This window comes from Kogia breviceps, chromosome 18 (assembly GCF_026419965.1).
Source record: "Kogia breviceps isolate mKogBre1 chromosome 18, mKogBre1 haplotype 1, whole genome shotgun sequence".
Taxonomy (NCBI): Eukaryota; Metazoa; Chordata; class Mammalia; order Artiodactyla; family Physeteridae; genus Kogia; species Kogia breviceps.
Genome location: NC_081327.1, coordinates 3206637 through 3222893, shown reverse-complemented (window position 1 = coordinate 3222893; position 16257 = coordinate 3206637). Strand labels below are relative to the sequence as shown.

General features: G+C 54.2%; 1 protein-coding gene across 4 annotated transcripts; it reads right to left on the bottom strand.

Moving 5' to 3' along the window:
• Positions 1-1876: 1876 nt before the first annotated feature.
• TNNT1 (troponin T1, slow skeletal type) lies at positions 1877-15917 on the bottom strand. Of its 4 annotated transcripts, none has more exons than XM_067018955.1 (12): positions 15815-15917; positions 13524-14040; positions 13274-13306; positions 12430-12451; positions 9936-9999; positions 9140-9256; positions 8849-8926; positions 6317-6430; positions 5663-5772; positions 3250-3340; positions 3106-3146; positions 1877-2016 (listed from the first exon to the last, which is right to left on the bottom strand). In XM_067018955.1, exons 2-12 carry the CDS (start codon positions 13702-13704, stop codon positions 1971-1973), a joined length of 897 nt encoding a protein of 298 aa, XP_066875056.1. In that variant the 5' UTR covers positions 13705-14040; positions 15815-15917; the 3' UTR covers positions 1877-1970. The 4 variants fall into 4 exon arrangements, with proteins under 4 accessions (XP_066875056.1, XP_066875057.1, XP_066875058.1 ...); XM_067018956.1 differs by having other exon boundaries at positions 13545-14040; XM_067018957.1 differs by lacking the exon at positions 13274-13306.
• Positions 15918-16257: the final 340 nt, after the last annotated feature.

Here is a 16257-nt window from a genome sequence, read left to right as displayed (position 1 = left end):
TAGCTGTTGAGATGGGGTGCCTGGCCTGTCTCATAGGTAGACATCGGCTCTGTACAGGCATTTTTATATTCCACTCATTACAATTCCCTTCTGCCCTTCTCTTTTCCATGATGAAGGTTTTTTTTCACTTCTCAAGCCTGCTGCTTTCTCTCAGGGCTAGCACTGGAAGTTTGATGCTTAGCCTGGGAACTGCAGGCCCTCCTCAAGGCTGGTGAAAATAACCTCAGAAAGAGAAGAAGATGTGGGTTGGGGGAGACTGGGTCAGAGACCACTAACTGCCTGACCATCAAAAATAGAACCCTGCTTTTGTTTGGAGCAGCAAAGCACCCAACCAGCTAAAGAGTGAGCAAGAGACCTAGTCATCTTTGCAGTCAGGGGTGGCCGATAAGATGTAAGTGAGCATTGCTGGGTGGAGCATCCAGAAAGTCTTTGGAAAGGGATTTGATTTAGCTGAGAGGTGCACGTTTCTGGCTTCTTGTCTTCTGCTGCCTTCCTTCCTGGAAGCGGATGTGATGGCTTGGAGCTCAAGAAATCATATTGTGACCCATCTGTGACCTCACAGACGGAGGCAGAGCAGAAAGGCGGGAGGCATCTCGGTTCCTGATGGCAGTTTTGATTGTTTTTTTTTTGGGTTTGTCCACTTTTGGCTTTCTGTTTTTGTTTTCTTTTGCTTTCAAGAGCCACAGTGCCTTTATTTAACCATTTTAAAAAATTGAAGTACAGTTAATTTACAATGTTGTGTTAGTTTCAGGTGTACAGCAAAGTGACTCAGTTATTTTTTATATATATATTATATACATATAATAATAATTATTATTAAGATTCTTTTCTCTTATAGGTTATTACAAATTTTTTTTGGCTACGCCCTGCAGCTTGTGGGATCTTAGTTCCCCAACCAGGGATTGAACCCAGGCTCCCGGCAGTGGAAGCGCAGAGTCCTAACCACTGAACCACCCTATTACAAAATATTGAGTATAGTTCCCTGTGCTCTACAGTAGGTCCTTGTTGGTTATCTAGCTTATATATAGCAGTGTGATCAGTGGGTTTTTTTTTTAGTCTATTCACAAGGTTGTGCAACCATCACTACTGTCTAATTCCAGAACACTCCCATCACCCCCAAAAGAAACACCATTCCTTTTAGCCATAATCCCTCATTCCTTCCTTCCCCTGAGGCCCTGGAGACCACGACTCTACTCCCCGCCTCTATGGATTTGCCTTCTAGAAATTTCCTATCAGCGGCATCACACAATGTGTGGCCTTTTATGTCTGGCTTCTTTCGTTATGATTTGGAGCCTCCTCTACATGGTAGCCTGTGTCAGAGCCTCATTCATTTTTATGGCTCAATGATATTCCCTTGTATCCATTCACCAGTGGACGGACGTTTGGGTTGTTTCCACCTCTTGGCTATCGTGAGTAATGCTGCCAAGATTCCTGTACAAGTTTTTGTGAGGACAGAGATTTTCAGTTCTCTTGGGGCAGAATTGCTGGGTCCTTTGGTAACTCTACGTTTAACCTTTTGAGGAACCGCTGGACTGTTGCCCAAAGCAGCAGCCCCTTTTTTTTTTTTTTTTTTTTTTTGCGGTACGCGGGCCTCTCACTGCTGTGGCCTCTCCCGTTGCGGAGCACAGGCTCCGGACGCGCAGGCCCAGCGGCCATGGCTCACGGGCCCAGCCGCTCTGCGGCATGTGGGATCTTCCCGGACCGGGGCACGAACCCGCGTCCCCTGCATCGGCAGGCGGATTCTCAACCACTGCGCCACCAGGGAAGCCCAGCAGCCCCATTTTACATTCCTGCCAGCTGTGTGTGAGGGCTCAACCTTACACATCAACGTCATGATTGTTGAAGATTATAATAATAACAATCAAAGAACAGCAGGTGCTGCAGTGGGAGCATTTATTTCAAGCCACAGATGGGACACACACTCCAAGAGCTCCCGGGTGCCTGGGGAGGGGGGGGCAGCGCCCAGATCCTCACTTCCAGCGGCCTCCAACGCGGCCCTTCCCGGCCCCCTTCCGGCTGTAGGAGAAGGAGGGGTGTCAGGAAGGAAGGCCTCCCTGACCTACCTCTGCGATGGGTCCCTGTCCTCAATTCAGGGAGTCCATCCCCCCCAAATCCCCGCCCTCCCCGCCAGAGGAAGAGGCCGGCAAGTGCCTTCTCATTGGGTTCACTGACTGGAGTGGCGTGATTGGTGGCCACAGGCCCACAGGCGGGTAGGAGAGGATGTCAGTGGGGGAGCTCAGGATGTTCATATGGGCGCTGATAAATATTTACGGGGACAGGGACGGGGGGAAGGAAAGCGTGAGTGCCTGAGAGAGGGTCGGGGAGGCTGGGCTGAAAGAGACAGAAAGATGGAAAGTGAGATGGAGAGAGAAGATGAAGAGAAGGCAGAGGCGCGGGAGGGAGGGAAGGAGAGGGGGAGACAGAACAAGAAACAGAGGAAGGGCTTCCCTGGTGGCGCAGCGGTTGGGAGTCCGCCTGCCGATGCAGGGGACGCGGGTTCGCGCCCCGGTCCGGGAGGATCCCACGTGCCGCGGAGCGGCTGGGCCCGTGAGCCGTGGCCGCTGCGCCTGCGCGTCCGGAGCCTGTGCTCCGCAACGGGAGACGTCACGGCAGTGAGAGGCCCGCGTACCGCAAAACAAACAAACAAAAAAACCAAAACAAAACAGAGGAAAAGCCGGGCTTCTCAACCTCAGCACAAGCGACATTCGGGGGCCGGATCATTCTGTGGTGAGGGCTGTCCGTGCGTTGTAGGACGTGGAACAGCAGCCCTGGGCTTCACCCACCAGGTGCCAGTAGCCTCCCCCTCCCCAAACAGGTTCGAGAATCCCCCGATGTCCCCGGGGTCGGGGGCAAGATCACCCCCGCCCCAAGAACCAGTGATTTAGAGGGACATAGAAACAGGGACTGAGACCCCAGAAGAGAGCTGGAGGATGGAGAGGAAAGGACAGATTGTGAGACCGTCCCAGAGAAAGAGGGACAAAGACAGAGCCCCCAAGAAGGGGTAGAGAACTGAAACTCAGAGTAAGGGACGGCCAGAGGAAAGGAAAGAGAGTCCCCAGGAGTCAGAGGGAGGGGTGTGGGGCTCAGGGCCCGGTTCACACTTACAACTTCTGGGCGTGGCTGATGCGATTGTACAGAACGTTGATCTGCAGAGACAGGAGGGAGATTCTGGCACAGCCTAAGGGACAGACCCGCTCAGCCCCAGCCCAGCCCCAGCCCAGCCCGGCCTCCAGCAGAGATGGGTCTCACCTCATATTTCTGCTGCTTCAGCTTCGCCATCAGGTCAAACTTCTCGGACTCCAACTGGTGGATCCAGTCTGACAGTTCCTGGGCCTTCTCCCTGGCAGGACAGAAGGGCTGTCATGGAACGGAGCCAGGCCAGGCCATGAGCCCAAAGAAGCTGAGGGAACTGTTCAAAGCCACACAGCGAGTCTCTGAGTTTGACATTATTGGTGCCATTTTGTTAATACTTGAGGCCACAATATTCAAAGTGAATTGCAGCAAGGGGTTTTAAAATCTCTGCCCACTTATCCATACCCAAAACAGAGAGCTCACGTTTCTCTAAGGGAGAATGAGCATGGTTAAGGGCCTAGGCCCTGGAGTCAGAAAGCCTTGGTTCAAATACCAGCTTTGGAATTCTCTGGTTTGTGACTATGGCCAAGTGATTCCCCCTAGGATCCTTTTTCCCTCTGCAGAAAAATGTAGAGATCAAATGGTGAAAGAAATGGCTGGTTGCCCACCTTCTCCCTTTCTTCCTTAGAAATTGAATTTTTTGCAGCAGGCTCAGTTAAAAAGTTTCTCTCCCCAATCTCCCTAACAGGAAGGGTAGCCAATGGGATGAAAGTAGGTCATTGGGTGGAGCTTCCAGGTAAGACTTTGTGGGATTTGCTTTACAATTTCTGCTGCTTGGATATGATGGCTGGAACTCCAGCAGCCACATTGGACCATGAGGTGATTTTGAGGACAGAAATATTGAGCTAAAAGTAGTGGAGGAGAAAAACAGGAACCCGAGTCTCTTAATGATTTTGTAGAGTTGCCATACCAGCTATGGACTACCGATTTCTTCTATGTGAGAAAACAAACCTCTATATTTTAGGCTGCTATAGTCAGATCTCAGTTATTAGAGGCCAAACTTATTCTGTACTGTTAAAAATCCACTGCCTTGAACTGTTATAGAATGAGAGAATAGGTATAAAGTACCTGGCACATGCTAAATACTCAACAAAGCTCGTTGTTACTGTTCTTTTTATTCTTACTAGCAGTCTTTGTTTTCTTTTGCCAGCTAATGGTCTTCAAATGCTGTCTCTTCCATGGTGTATTTTACTTTAAAATTTTATAGACCATCATATGACCTCTAATAAATAAACCTTAAATAACTTGAGATCCTCAAAAACATATGAGTAGACCCAAATTATGAGTGGATGTGTGGTGAGGGAAGGAAAGAGGAGGAAAAGGGAACTTTAGCGACATGTTACTTAGTGCCAGGCCCCGCGGTAACGTGACTGGGGAAGGACGGCACGTCGCCAGGGGTGGGCTGGAGCCAAACCTGCGCATCCTTTCCCGACTCCGAGTGCACGGTTCTCACGCTGGTAGTTTGACCTCAGCATGGTGGGAGTATTTACACCGTGGGAATGAGCAAATGCTAAGATGTGGGCTTTTAGGCCCTGGAGATCCACTTGTCAAACATTTACCACCACACCACTTTGTAAGAGAGTAATGAAGAGCACGGACTCCCGCACCAGACTGCCTGGGTGCAAATCCGCACCCTTCCGCTTGCGAGGTGCGCAACCCCGGAAAGGTTACTTAACCTCGCTGTGCCTAGGGCTGCTCTTTTTTTTTTTTAACGTTCCAGTTGCTTGCTTCTCATGAGGGTGATAACAGTATTATAGTGTCGGCCTCACAGGGTTGCAAGCCCTCCACAGGGGGCTGCTGCCGCCATCATGGCGCTGACGGTGATCAGCTCACTGACCCTTCGCTGCGCTGCGATGTAGAGTTTCCTGTCATAGCCTCACTTTACCATGAGGCAAGCGAGGCTCCCAGAGGGCAGACAACTGTCTAAGATCACACGGCTGTAAGTGGTGAAGCCGGCCCTGAGCCCCCGGCAAGTGGTCTCAGATGCTGAGCTCCAAACCCCATCACTGCGCTGCCCATGAGGTGGTGGATGTTTCTGCCTTTAAAGTCTGTGCCTGGGCCAGAAAATGTCAAGACGCAGACGAGGGCCCTGAAGGAAAGACGCTCCCCGGCCTTCCCTCAGGTGGCTTTCCACGAGATGCAGGCTGTGCAGACAGTGAGCTGTGGAGGGCAAGACAGAGCCCCATCCAGAAGAGATTTGGCTGGAAAACTGTTGCCAGTACATCTGGCTTTAATTCAGGTAAAAGATGGGGCCCGTTCAGAGTTCCCAGGGGACATCAAAACACCATAATCTCCTAAATTTGGTCAGATGTGTTGTCTGGCTTCCCTATTATCACCCAGACTCTACAGGTCTCGGCACCCACCAAACGTGGGGTCTATATCAGTGAAACATTCCACAGGGGAGTCTACAGGGGCGCAGAGAGGGAGAGACACTTGCGCAAAGGCACTCAGCCCCAGGGCTTCCGCCCACTCGGATCTGGGTCAGGCGTCGCTTATCTGCCTGTCTCATACCCAGTTCCCTCCCACCTACCGCAGCTCTTCTTCTCCCATGTGGTCGATGTTCAGAGGCTTTTTACGCTCCGACAAGATGCGCAGTTTCATCTCGCGCCCTGTCTGGCGCTTACCCCGTTTCTGCTCTGCCTGATGGTTGGAAAGGACGTCGTGAGCTGGGGGAGGGGTCCGCACCTCAGGACCCAGGGGTCGAGGCCCCGAGCTCTCCCCCCTCAGACCCAGGGGTCCGGACCCTCAGCTCCTCCAAACTCAGATGCGGGGGTCTGGGCCCCCAGCCCCTCCACCCTTAACCCAGACCCCCAGCACCTCCTCCCTCAGACCAGGTTCCAGGTCTCCAGCCCCACCCCCCTCACGTTCAGAAGTCTGTGGGCCCCAACCGTACCCCCTCAGACCCAGGGGTCCGGGTCCCCCAACACTCCCACCTCAGAGACAGGGGTCCAGGCCCCCAGCCACGTCTCCCTCAGCACAGACCCCCAGCCCCTCACCCCAGAGACCCAGGGGTCCGCGGCCCCAGTCCTTCCCCCCTCAGACCCAGGGGTCCAGGCTCCCAGCCCCTCTCCCCTCAGACCCAGGGGCCCGGGCCCCCGGCCCCTCCTCCCACATCTTTGGGAGACCAGTCCTTTGCGTACCACACCGCCCGTTTCCTGTTCAGGCCCTAGCAGGCTGAACTCACCTTTACCAGGTAACCCCCAAAATGGGCCCCCATGTTGGACAGAACCTTCTTCTTTTTGGCGTCATCCTCAGCCCGCTTCTTGGCCTCTTCCTCTTCCTTCCGCATCTTCTCCTCCTGTGGGGAGAAAGGGGTTAATGCCCAGGCCTCCCTCCAGCACCCTGGACTGAGAGGGGAGGGGCCTCTTCTGCACGAGGGAAGCAGGGATCAGTCAGACCCAAGCATAAAGCAAGGTCAATATCAGAACAGGCAAGGCTGCTGACGGTCCCCTCCTCACCTCTCCAGGCCTGGCTGCGTGACCACCTGCAAGTCCTTCCTCCTCTTTGAGACTTGATATACCCCCCCCAAGGGAAATATTAAACTAGTGGAGGGATGTGCTTGTTTTCTCTGCAGGCTCCAGCCTGAAACGGCCAAGAGTGATCTTTGCCGTGTGACCTCAGTGCAGGCACGCACCCCCTCCGGGACTCACTCTTCCTTAGTCTCATGAGAGGAGAATGACTGTCCTCAGAGGGTCATGGAAGGTAACTTGTGATGGGAATCGGGGGGCTTGGGGCAGTAGAGAGGCTCTTGGCCTTGAGCCTGAGGAAGAGGTTCTAGAATGCCTTCGCTAAGGCATTACCACATCCAGAAAGTCTGCATCGTATGTTCCAGAACGAGTGGCTTGTCCGGACCAAAGCCCCCTCCCCGCTGGAGAGGCAGGTGAGACGGGCATGATGGTGTTTCACTTGCACAGGATTCCCCACCTGAATTAGTCTCCTCTCGCTGCTGTAATTCGCAAATAGAGTGGCTTAAAACAATGAAAGTTTATCAGCTTATAGTTCTGCAGGTCAGACGTCTAAAGTGGGTCTCATGAGCTAAGTCAAGGTACGGACAGGGCTGGGTCCTTCTGGAGGCATTAGGGGAGATTCACTCCCTTTGCTCTTCCGGCTTCTAGGGGCCGCCTGCATCCCTTGGCTCGGGGCCACTTCCTCCATCTTCAAAGGTCCTCCCTTGGGGCTTCCCTGGTGGCGCAGCGGTTGAGAGTCCGCCTGCCGATGCAGGGAACACGGGTTCGTGCCCCGGTCCGGGAAGATCCCACATGCCGCGGAGCCACTGGGCCCGTGAGCCGTGGCCGCTGAGCCTGCGCGTCCGGAGCCTGCGCTCCGCAACGGGAGAGGCCACAGCAGTGAGAGGCCCGCGTACCGAAAAAAAAAAAAAAAAAAAAAGGTCCTCCCTTGTTTAAGGACCGTTGTGATAGAATTGGGCTCACCCAGAAAATCCAGGAGAAACTCCCGATCTCAAGATCCTTAACTTAATCCTTCCTACAAAGTCCCTTTTGCCAGGTAGCTGCCCATATTCATAGTCTCTGGGAATTAGGATGTGGACGTCTTTGGGAGACCAGTCCTTTGCGTACCACACCACCCGTTCGTTTCCTGTTCTTTAAAAGTGGTTTCAGAGGGCTTCCCTGGTGGCGCAGTGGTTAAGAATCCGCGTGCCAATGCAGGGGACATGGGTTCGAGCCCTGGTCTGGGATGATCCCACATGTCATGGAGCAACTAAGCCCGTGCGCCACAACTACTGAGCCTGCGCTCTAGAGCACACGAGCCACACCTACTGAGCCTGCATGCCACAACTAGTGAAGCCCACATGTCTAGAGCCCGTGCTCTGCAACAAGAGAAGCCACCACAATGAGAAGCCCGCGCACCGCAGCGGAGAGTAGCCCCCGCTCGACGCAACTAGAGGAAGCCCGCGCGCAGCAACGAAGACCCAACACGGCCAATAAATAAATAAATAAATAAGTAAAGTGGTTTGAGGGACTTCGCTGGTGGTCCAGTGGTTAAGACTCTGTGAGGGGGCATGGGTTCGATACCTGGTCGGGGAACTAAGATCCCACGTCCCGCGCAGCATGGCAAAAAAAGAAAAAAAAAAAGTGGTTTGAGTGAGCCACTCCTGATGCCAAGTCAGGTCGTGTTTCCAAGGGTTAAACCAATGGGAGCATTCGAGCCACTCTCTCCCAACTAGCCAGTGATTCACTCCACAGCGGACAGGTGAACAATCTGAAAACATCCCAGGATTTGTGCAGGAGGCAGAGAAAAGAGGAGTTTAAGCCAGAGCTGCTGGTGGCCGTTTGCCACCCCTTCCTGGGAACCATCTGGTTTGCCTGGGAATGATGGGATGCAGGACCTTCAGGGCTCAGGCCAGGAAAGTGCCAGGGAAACCAGGATGAGTTGCTCACCGTCCTGGACACACTGTCCACAGAAATATTGGCCAAGATGGGAAGATAAAAGCTGGGTCTTTGTGATATTATTTGAGTCCCTTGATCCAGCCATGCCTGAAGCAAGCCATACCCTAGACCTTCTGGTTATATGAGCCAATAAAGTTCTCTTTCTGCTAAGTTCAGTTTGGGTTGGAGTTTCTGTCCCTTCCAACAGAAAGATCCTTGAATAATACAGCATGAGGACTTTTCTGGGATCACAGAGAATATCATGAGTGGAAAAGTGCAGTGTGCAGCTGAAAAAGTAACACTTGGGCTCCGGGAGGAGGGGAAACACCCACCATCAGCTTAGCCTGACGCTCGCGCTCCTTCTCGGTTCTGGAGCGCTGTTGCTCAGCTCTCTCCGCCCGGCGCCGCTCCTGGGGGAGACAGAAGAATTAGGGGGTGCAGGGACCACCACGCACCCCCTTTATCACTTCCCAGGGTGGGTCAGGATTGGCGATGGGCACCAACTTGGGTACTTTCCCAAAAGTTTCAGCCCTGGGTCTGTAGTGGACGGGAACGTATCTCCCAAGGCCCAAAGGATGGAAGGAGGGAGAAGAATTTGGGGAACCCCACCTCCCTTGACTCACAATGCGCTCTTTTAGCGCCACGAGCTCCTCTTCCTCTTTCTTCCGCTGTTCAAAATGCACGTCAATGAGCGTCTGCAGCTCCAGCAGATCTTTTTCCATGCGCTTCCGGTGGATGTCCTAGGGGACCGAGGGTGGGAGGAAGGTCATTCCCCAGGTGGTGCCCAAGAGCGCGCCAACCTCCCAGCACTTCTGAGAAGCATCAGGAGGGGGCGCCCTTTGCAGCAAGAATTGGTGCGGTTGGGCTTCCCTGGTGGCTCAGTGGTTAAGAATCCGCCTGCCAATGTAGGGCACACACGTTCGAGCCCTAGTCTGGGAAGATCCCACGTGCCACGGAGCAACTAAGCCCGTGCGCCACAACTACTGAGCCTGCGCTCTAGAGCCCGCGGGCCACAACTACGGAAGCCTGTGTGCCTAGAGCCCGCGGGCCGCAACAAGAGAAGCCACCGCGTTGAGAATCCCGCGCACCGCAACGAAGAGTAGCCCCCGCTCGCTCTGCAACTAGAGAAAGCCCGCGCGGAACAACGAAGACCCAACGCAAGCAAAAATTAAAAAAAAAAAAAAAGAATCGGTGGGGTTGACAGCTGGAACAGACGTCTGCCACGCAGTGTTTCCAGCAGATGGCAGCAAAGCATCGTATTCTGACACTAAACTAAGGGGCTGTCAAAACACAATTCCAAAAGAAGGGGGTGGGAGACAAACAAAAGGGAAAAGACAAAAACAAAAAACAGTGGCTAGGGAGGGGCGCCTCACTCTATAGGCTAGCAGCCCCTCCTGGGATGGGAAGTCTGTTACTTACATCGAAGTCCACACGTTCCCCCTCTGGGATCTTTGGGGGGATCAGCGGAGGTACCACGGGCCGGCTGAGCGGACAGAAGAGAAGAAACACTGAGGAGTCTGACCTCCCTGCCGGGCTGCACCAGCCACACGTGTGCTGAGCGCCTGAAATGTGGCTCGTCCAGATCAGAGGGGCTGTCAGTGAAATGCACTGGAGTTCACAGACTTGGTTGAACAAAAGAATGTAAAATATTTTACTAATAACGTTTTATATGGATTAATGTTGAAATTACGAGATTTTGGCTATAACAGGTTGAGTAAAATACGCTATTGGGATTAATTTTACCTGTTTGGGTTTACTTCTTAAAAGGCTGCTAGTAAAAAAAAATTGTTTTTTAAGTTATTACATATGTGGCTTGCATTGTATTTGTATTGGGGGGTGCTGCTCTGAGGGACCGCCCTTGTCCTCTCCTTGATTTCCTGCTCTGGGCACTCCCACTTCTTGGACTTTTCTCTTTCTTTGGTTTCTTTCTTTCTTTTTTAAGCTGGAGAATTTATTTTTATTCTTGCAGTTTTATACTAGGAAGTCAACATTTAATTTAATAATTCATTGTTCACAACTGATTTATAAGAAACTTTAATCCTTAAATTGTACATCAGTATCCTATGACTCGAAATCTTATTTATCACTCTCCTTCAAGTCTGAAGAAAATGATCATGTAATTTATTAACTTCCAAAGACAGCACAGTCCCACTGACATAACATTTGGTTTGAAGTCCTACACTCATATGAAAATTAAGAATAGCCAGTATCAAACTGGCCTGAAACCTGATTGCGTTCCTGGCTCAGGATACCTGTAGTAAATTTGTAAGTCCACACTAAGACATAAACATAAACTAGGGTGTGTATATCGTATAAAAAACTTTTCACAGTAGAGTAAAAATAACATTAAAATGTTACAAAATTTCAATCATATTACAGTGTTTTAATCAATTAGCTTTCAAAATGCCTGATTAACTGAATTAAATGCAAATAACTTTGTATGGGTTTTTTTTTTTTATGTTTGCCCAGCATTTCAAAATGGTTATGAAATATAACCTTTAAAATGTCAAAATACACTATACATATTGCAGTTTTCTGCTAGGCTGGGCTAGTATCCTCCATGGCAAGATACCAAAACTATTGGATAAAATACACTTTAAAATCAATAGGTATTTTATTAATTTCCTTGAAATTATCATCTTCATTACCAAAACCTTCCAGGATTTTGTAAGATTTGATTTCTTAAATACAGTTTTAAAGTTTAACTTAAGGAATGAAAAAAACCCTCGGATATTTGACTTTTTATTTCCTTTTTTGGTCATTCAATGATCAAAGAGAATTTTAAACAAATTATGTTTCATCTTTCCTGGCTTAATAAAAAGCAACAATTTCTATTATCCAAACTAAGAGAGTTTTGCCCTTTGATTCATTGGTGGGACACTCTTGTGATTAATGTCATTCACTCCTGTGACTTCGATTATCATCAATTACCGAGGATTCACCAACTCTGTCTCCAGCCCAGACTCTCTCCCAAACCCCAGACTCCAGTAAACAGACGCTTCCTGAACATTTCCTGCCTTTGCACACACCCTGCCCCAACTGAGCTCATCAACCTGTGGGTTTCTCAGTCTGTGGCCCCTTTCCACCCTGTGCCCTCCGCTCCAGCTTAGGCCTTTTTGCCTGGAAAACTCTCCACATCCTACAGTCCCCTGGCTGTGTCATGTGCCTTTGTGCCCCCGGGCCTTTGCACACTCTGTTTGCTCTGCCTACAATGCCCTTGCCCTGATATACTCCACCCCTGAGACCTTCCCTCCTCCAACAAGCTTTCCCTGACACTAAAGCACACCTGTGCTTTCATGTGCCCCTGTGCTCTCAGCCAGATCTGATCCTCGGCCCCCTCTGCTCAGAACCCTTCCATGGCTCCCCGGTGCCCCAGAGAATTTCTGCACCTCATGTTCGATGGCTGCCTCCTTGCATCTCCAAGCTTTGTCCCCAGGGGTGAGCTCTCACAGACTTCGCTGGTCTGCCTAGTTTGGATCTTTCTCATCAGAATGACCTGTGTCCGCATCTGTTCCCTGAAACACTGGCCAGATCCAGCTACTGGGCCTTGCACACCACTCCGCTTCTTCATCTACGATCTCCCTTCTACTTCCTTCAGCTAGCAGACTCCTCCGCCCTCAGGCTCGGCACCACCTCCCCTGGGAAGCCCTCCTTGACTGCCTAGGGCACAGATCGGGCCCTCTTCTGCACCACCATTGCTGGGTCTGCGTCTGTCTCACCAACAGGACAGGGAGCGTCTGACTCCTGCCAAACACGGCGGGAAGTTCACCAGAAATGTTTGTGGAAAGAAGGAATCACTGTCCTTTTCTATGTTTCCATTTCCCCACTCTCTGCCTTTCTTGCACCCTATCTCTGGAGGTGGGAGACATATTTAAGAGGACATGATTGGCACCCCCACCCCCCAGGATCTCACCTTGGTTTGGGGCGCTCCTCTTCTGGTGGAGGGATACAAAAAGATAATTAGCAAGAGTTCGTGGGGTGGGCAAGACACATCCAAAGGAGGGACCCCCCTCCAAGCCTTGGTCCCCACAGGCCCAGTTCCCTTCTCCTGCAGCTCTGGGGGAAGGGTATGGGTGGGGGGGGAGAGGATAAGGGAAATCGGGGTGGCCATAAAGGAGGGAGAGGGTCACACGCATCAGATATACATTCAGAACCGGTGTGGGGATCCCCCTCCCACTTCTCTGGGACACCCAGGTGTCCAAACCCCAGACCATAAGGAGAAAAAAAAGCAAACCCTCAGACCCTCGTTCTACATACCCAGAGCTCCTGCCCTCCATCACGATCTAGCAGTGCAGGGAGGCCCCAAGCCCCCTCTTCACTCGGTGACCCAGGAGTTGTGTCCCCAGGCCCCTCCCCCTTGGGGACAGAGGAATACACACTCCCACCGCTGTCCCTTCTACAACCCACGCCCCAACCTTTGAATGTATATGAAGGAGACAAGTAACAGACAGGCGAAGATGAGAGGGGGGAGGGGTGCCTCTCCGCAAACATCCAACCCTTCTATAAGTGTTCCTCCAGACTGGGGAAGAAGGCTTGGGTGTCGGTCCCTTTAAGAAGGAAGGGAACGGGTTAAAGCCGTTGCGAGGCTATTTCCCTTCTTGGCCAGCAGAGGGCGCGAGAGCTCTCCGGGGCTTAAAGGACCGGGCCTGGGGCGGGTTGCGGGGACTGGTTACGGGAGCGGGGAGGGAGTCATCTGGGAGGTCAGGGCCCAGAGGACCCCCGAAATCGGCCTCAGGAAGCGAAGCAGCCGCGGTTACCTCGCTCAGCCACCGGCTCCGGCTCCTCGGGGGCTGGGAGGGGGCGGGAGGAGAAGCGAGGATTGGGGGAGGCGGGGGAGGGGCGCAGCCATGCCCGGACGCGGGAAGGGGAGAGAGGGGAGAGAGGGGAGAGGCTGTTAAAGGAGCTGAGGCCGAGGCCATCGAGATCCCCGTCCCCCGCCCAGCCTGCACCCCGTGGACTAGCGTCCGCACCCCACCCAGCCCCCCGGTGCTGCGTCCGGCTCCAGACCTGCGGAGTCCAGGGCCTCACCTTCCTCCTCCTCCTCCTCAGCAGCCTCCTCTTCTGGAAGGGGTGGGGGAGAGAAGAGGAGGCGTGAGGAGCCCGGGGGTGGGGGCGGGGGCGGAAGGGGCTTCAGATGGGGGCAGAGTGGGTGAGCGCGCAGACACCCGCGTTCGGGTTCGAGTCTCATCTAGACGGGGGGACCCCTCTGGGCCTCAGCTGCAAGTGGGCCCGCTGAGCTTTTCCCCCGGCGGTGCGGACCAGGAGGGCGGGCGTAGGGCAGGGCGGGCTACGATGCGCCAAGGTGTCCCCATCTCGCCTCCACCCCCCCAAGGCCAGCCCACTCTCCACTCACCTTCAGGCTGCTCCCTGAGGACCCGGGTGGGAAGGAAAGAGGGAGGGGGAGGGTTAGGCGCCTTGGAGGTGGGAGGTGTCTCCACCGCTCCAGGGCCCCAGCCCTCCTGCCGGCATCACTCACTCATATTCCTGCTCTTCGGCGTCCGACATCCTGGTGTCCTGGTGTGACCTACGTACACCAGAGAACAGGCGGAGTGGGGTGGGGCCCAGAGGAGGAGGGGCTGGGGGCTCGGACCCCTGGGTGTGAGGAGGGAGGGGCTGGGGGCCTGGTCCCTGGGTCTGAGGGGGGAGGGGCCGGGGGCCTGGACCCCTGGGTCTGAGGGGGGAGGGGCCGGGGGCCGGGACTCCTGGGTCTGAGGGAGGCGGGGCCGGGGGCGCGGACTCCTGGGTCTGAGGGAGGAGGGGCCGGGGGCCGGGACCCCTGGGTCTGAGGGAGGAGGGGCCGGGGGCCCGGACCCCTGGGTCTGAGGGAGGAGGGGCCGGGGGCCGGGACCCCTGGGTCTGAGGGAGGAGGGGCCGGGGGCCGGGACCCCTGGGTCTGAGGGAGGAGGGGCCGGGGGCCCGGACCCCTGGGTCTGAGTGGGGAGGGGCCGGGGGCCGGGACCCCTGGGTCTGAGGGAGGAGGGGCCGGGGGCCGGGACTCCTGGGTCTGAGGGAGGAGGGGCCGGGGGCCGGGACCCCTGGGTCTGAGGGAGGAGGGGCCGGGGGCCGGGACTCCTGGGTCTGAGGGAGGCGGGGCCGGGGGCCGGGACCCCTGGGTCTGAGGGAGGAGGGGCCGGGGGCCTGGACTCCTGGGTCTGAGGAAGGAGGGGCCGGGGGCCTGGACTCCTGGGTCTGAGGGAGGAGGGGCCGGGGGCCGGGACCCCTGGGTCTGAGGGAGGAGGGGCCGGGGGCCTGGACTCCTGGGTCTGAGGAAGGAGGGGCTGGGGACCCCCAACTCCTAAGGACTCCTAAACCGCCGGTGAAGACAGCAGATTGGGAGATACGGTCTGGGCAGAGCCCCAAGGCTGCAGCCCCCGCCCCCAGACCACAGCTGTCCCCTTTTGTCTTATGACAAGTCCGTAGGAACCTGATCTGAGTAGGGATTAGGAGGAGGTATTTGGGAAGGGACAGTGGTCCGAAGACAATAGCTGCCCCACCCCCAGGGTCTATTTTGGGGGGATGTCGTAGAGGGTGACACAGAGGACATCTCCTGAGAAGTATTCGTGGAGGGGGGGTTCTAGGAGAATTAATCATACCCGCTGCCCTCTCCCACTCCAGGTCCCCTCCCCTTTGGCTGGTTATCTGCCCACCTGTCACCTCCTTTCACCTTCACTCACTGCCATGGAGGGGATAGGACACATAAGAGCAGCTTCTGTCCCCAGACCTCATCTTGACCCCTAAATACTAAGACTCCCCAATCTCTGAGATCCCCAAGGCGCCCAGGTTGAGAGACCCCACAAAATCCCCATACCCACAGACCCCAGTTTATGAATTCTGAAAACCAGTAACTGCTCGTATCTCCAGATTCTGAGACTGCAACTGTCGAGACTCCTGATTATGGGCGCCCTAAAATCTTGACCCCCTAGGTCTTGACATCCCCTAAATTCTGAAACCTCAGGATTGTGAGACCCCAACATCTGGATGCCTAAACTCAGGGGACTGATTCATGAAACCTCCAAATATGACATTACAAATTCTAATACCTCCCATCATGAGACATCAGATTCTGCGACCTCGATTCCTAAATCGCCAGATTCTGAGACACTGCCCTCCAGCTGAGACACCCAGACTGTCTGTCACCCAAGCCCAGGGACTCCCAGTTTCTGAGATTCCCTCAGACTCAGACCTCCGAGGTCCTAAGGTGTTATATTCTGGGACACCCAAACCCTGCGCTCCCAGCTTCTATAACCCCCAAGTCCTAATATGTTCCCTTCCATCCCCAGTTCCTCTGGGACCCTTACCTGAGGCTGCGTCTGCAGAGGCTTGAGCAGTGGGGCAGTCCTGCTGGGCAGGCTGAAGAACCCCCGTTTATAGTGGGAGGCTTAGCCCCGCCCCAGGGGGAGAGGGAGGGGTAGAGAATTCCTTTCCTCACACTCAGAGGCTGCCCTTCCCCCACTCTGGCGACCGAGGCACCTCCTGGCTGTTCCAAGGCCTCTCCATCCCAAAAGCATTGTCCAGGAACCCCGGGCTGGGTCAGGCCACCCTCGGGCCCCCATCTCACGGATCACGCGGCACACTGGGCTCTGAAGCCCGAGCTCAGCATGCAGTCGGTCCTTGGAGGATGCTTATCGATGAAAGGGGTACAAGGGACCCCTTGTCGCTCCATGAAGGGGTCCCTTTCTCTGTGTCTCTCTGGGCCTCCACTTCCCATACCCCGTTTCCCTGTCTCTATCTCTCCTTTGTC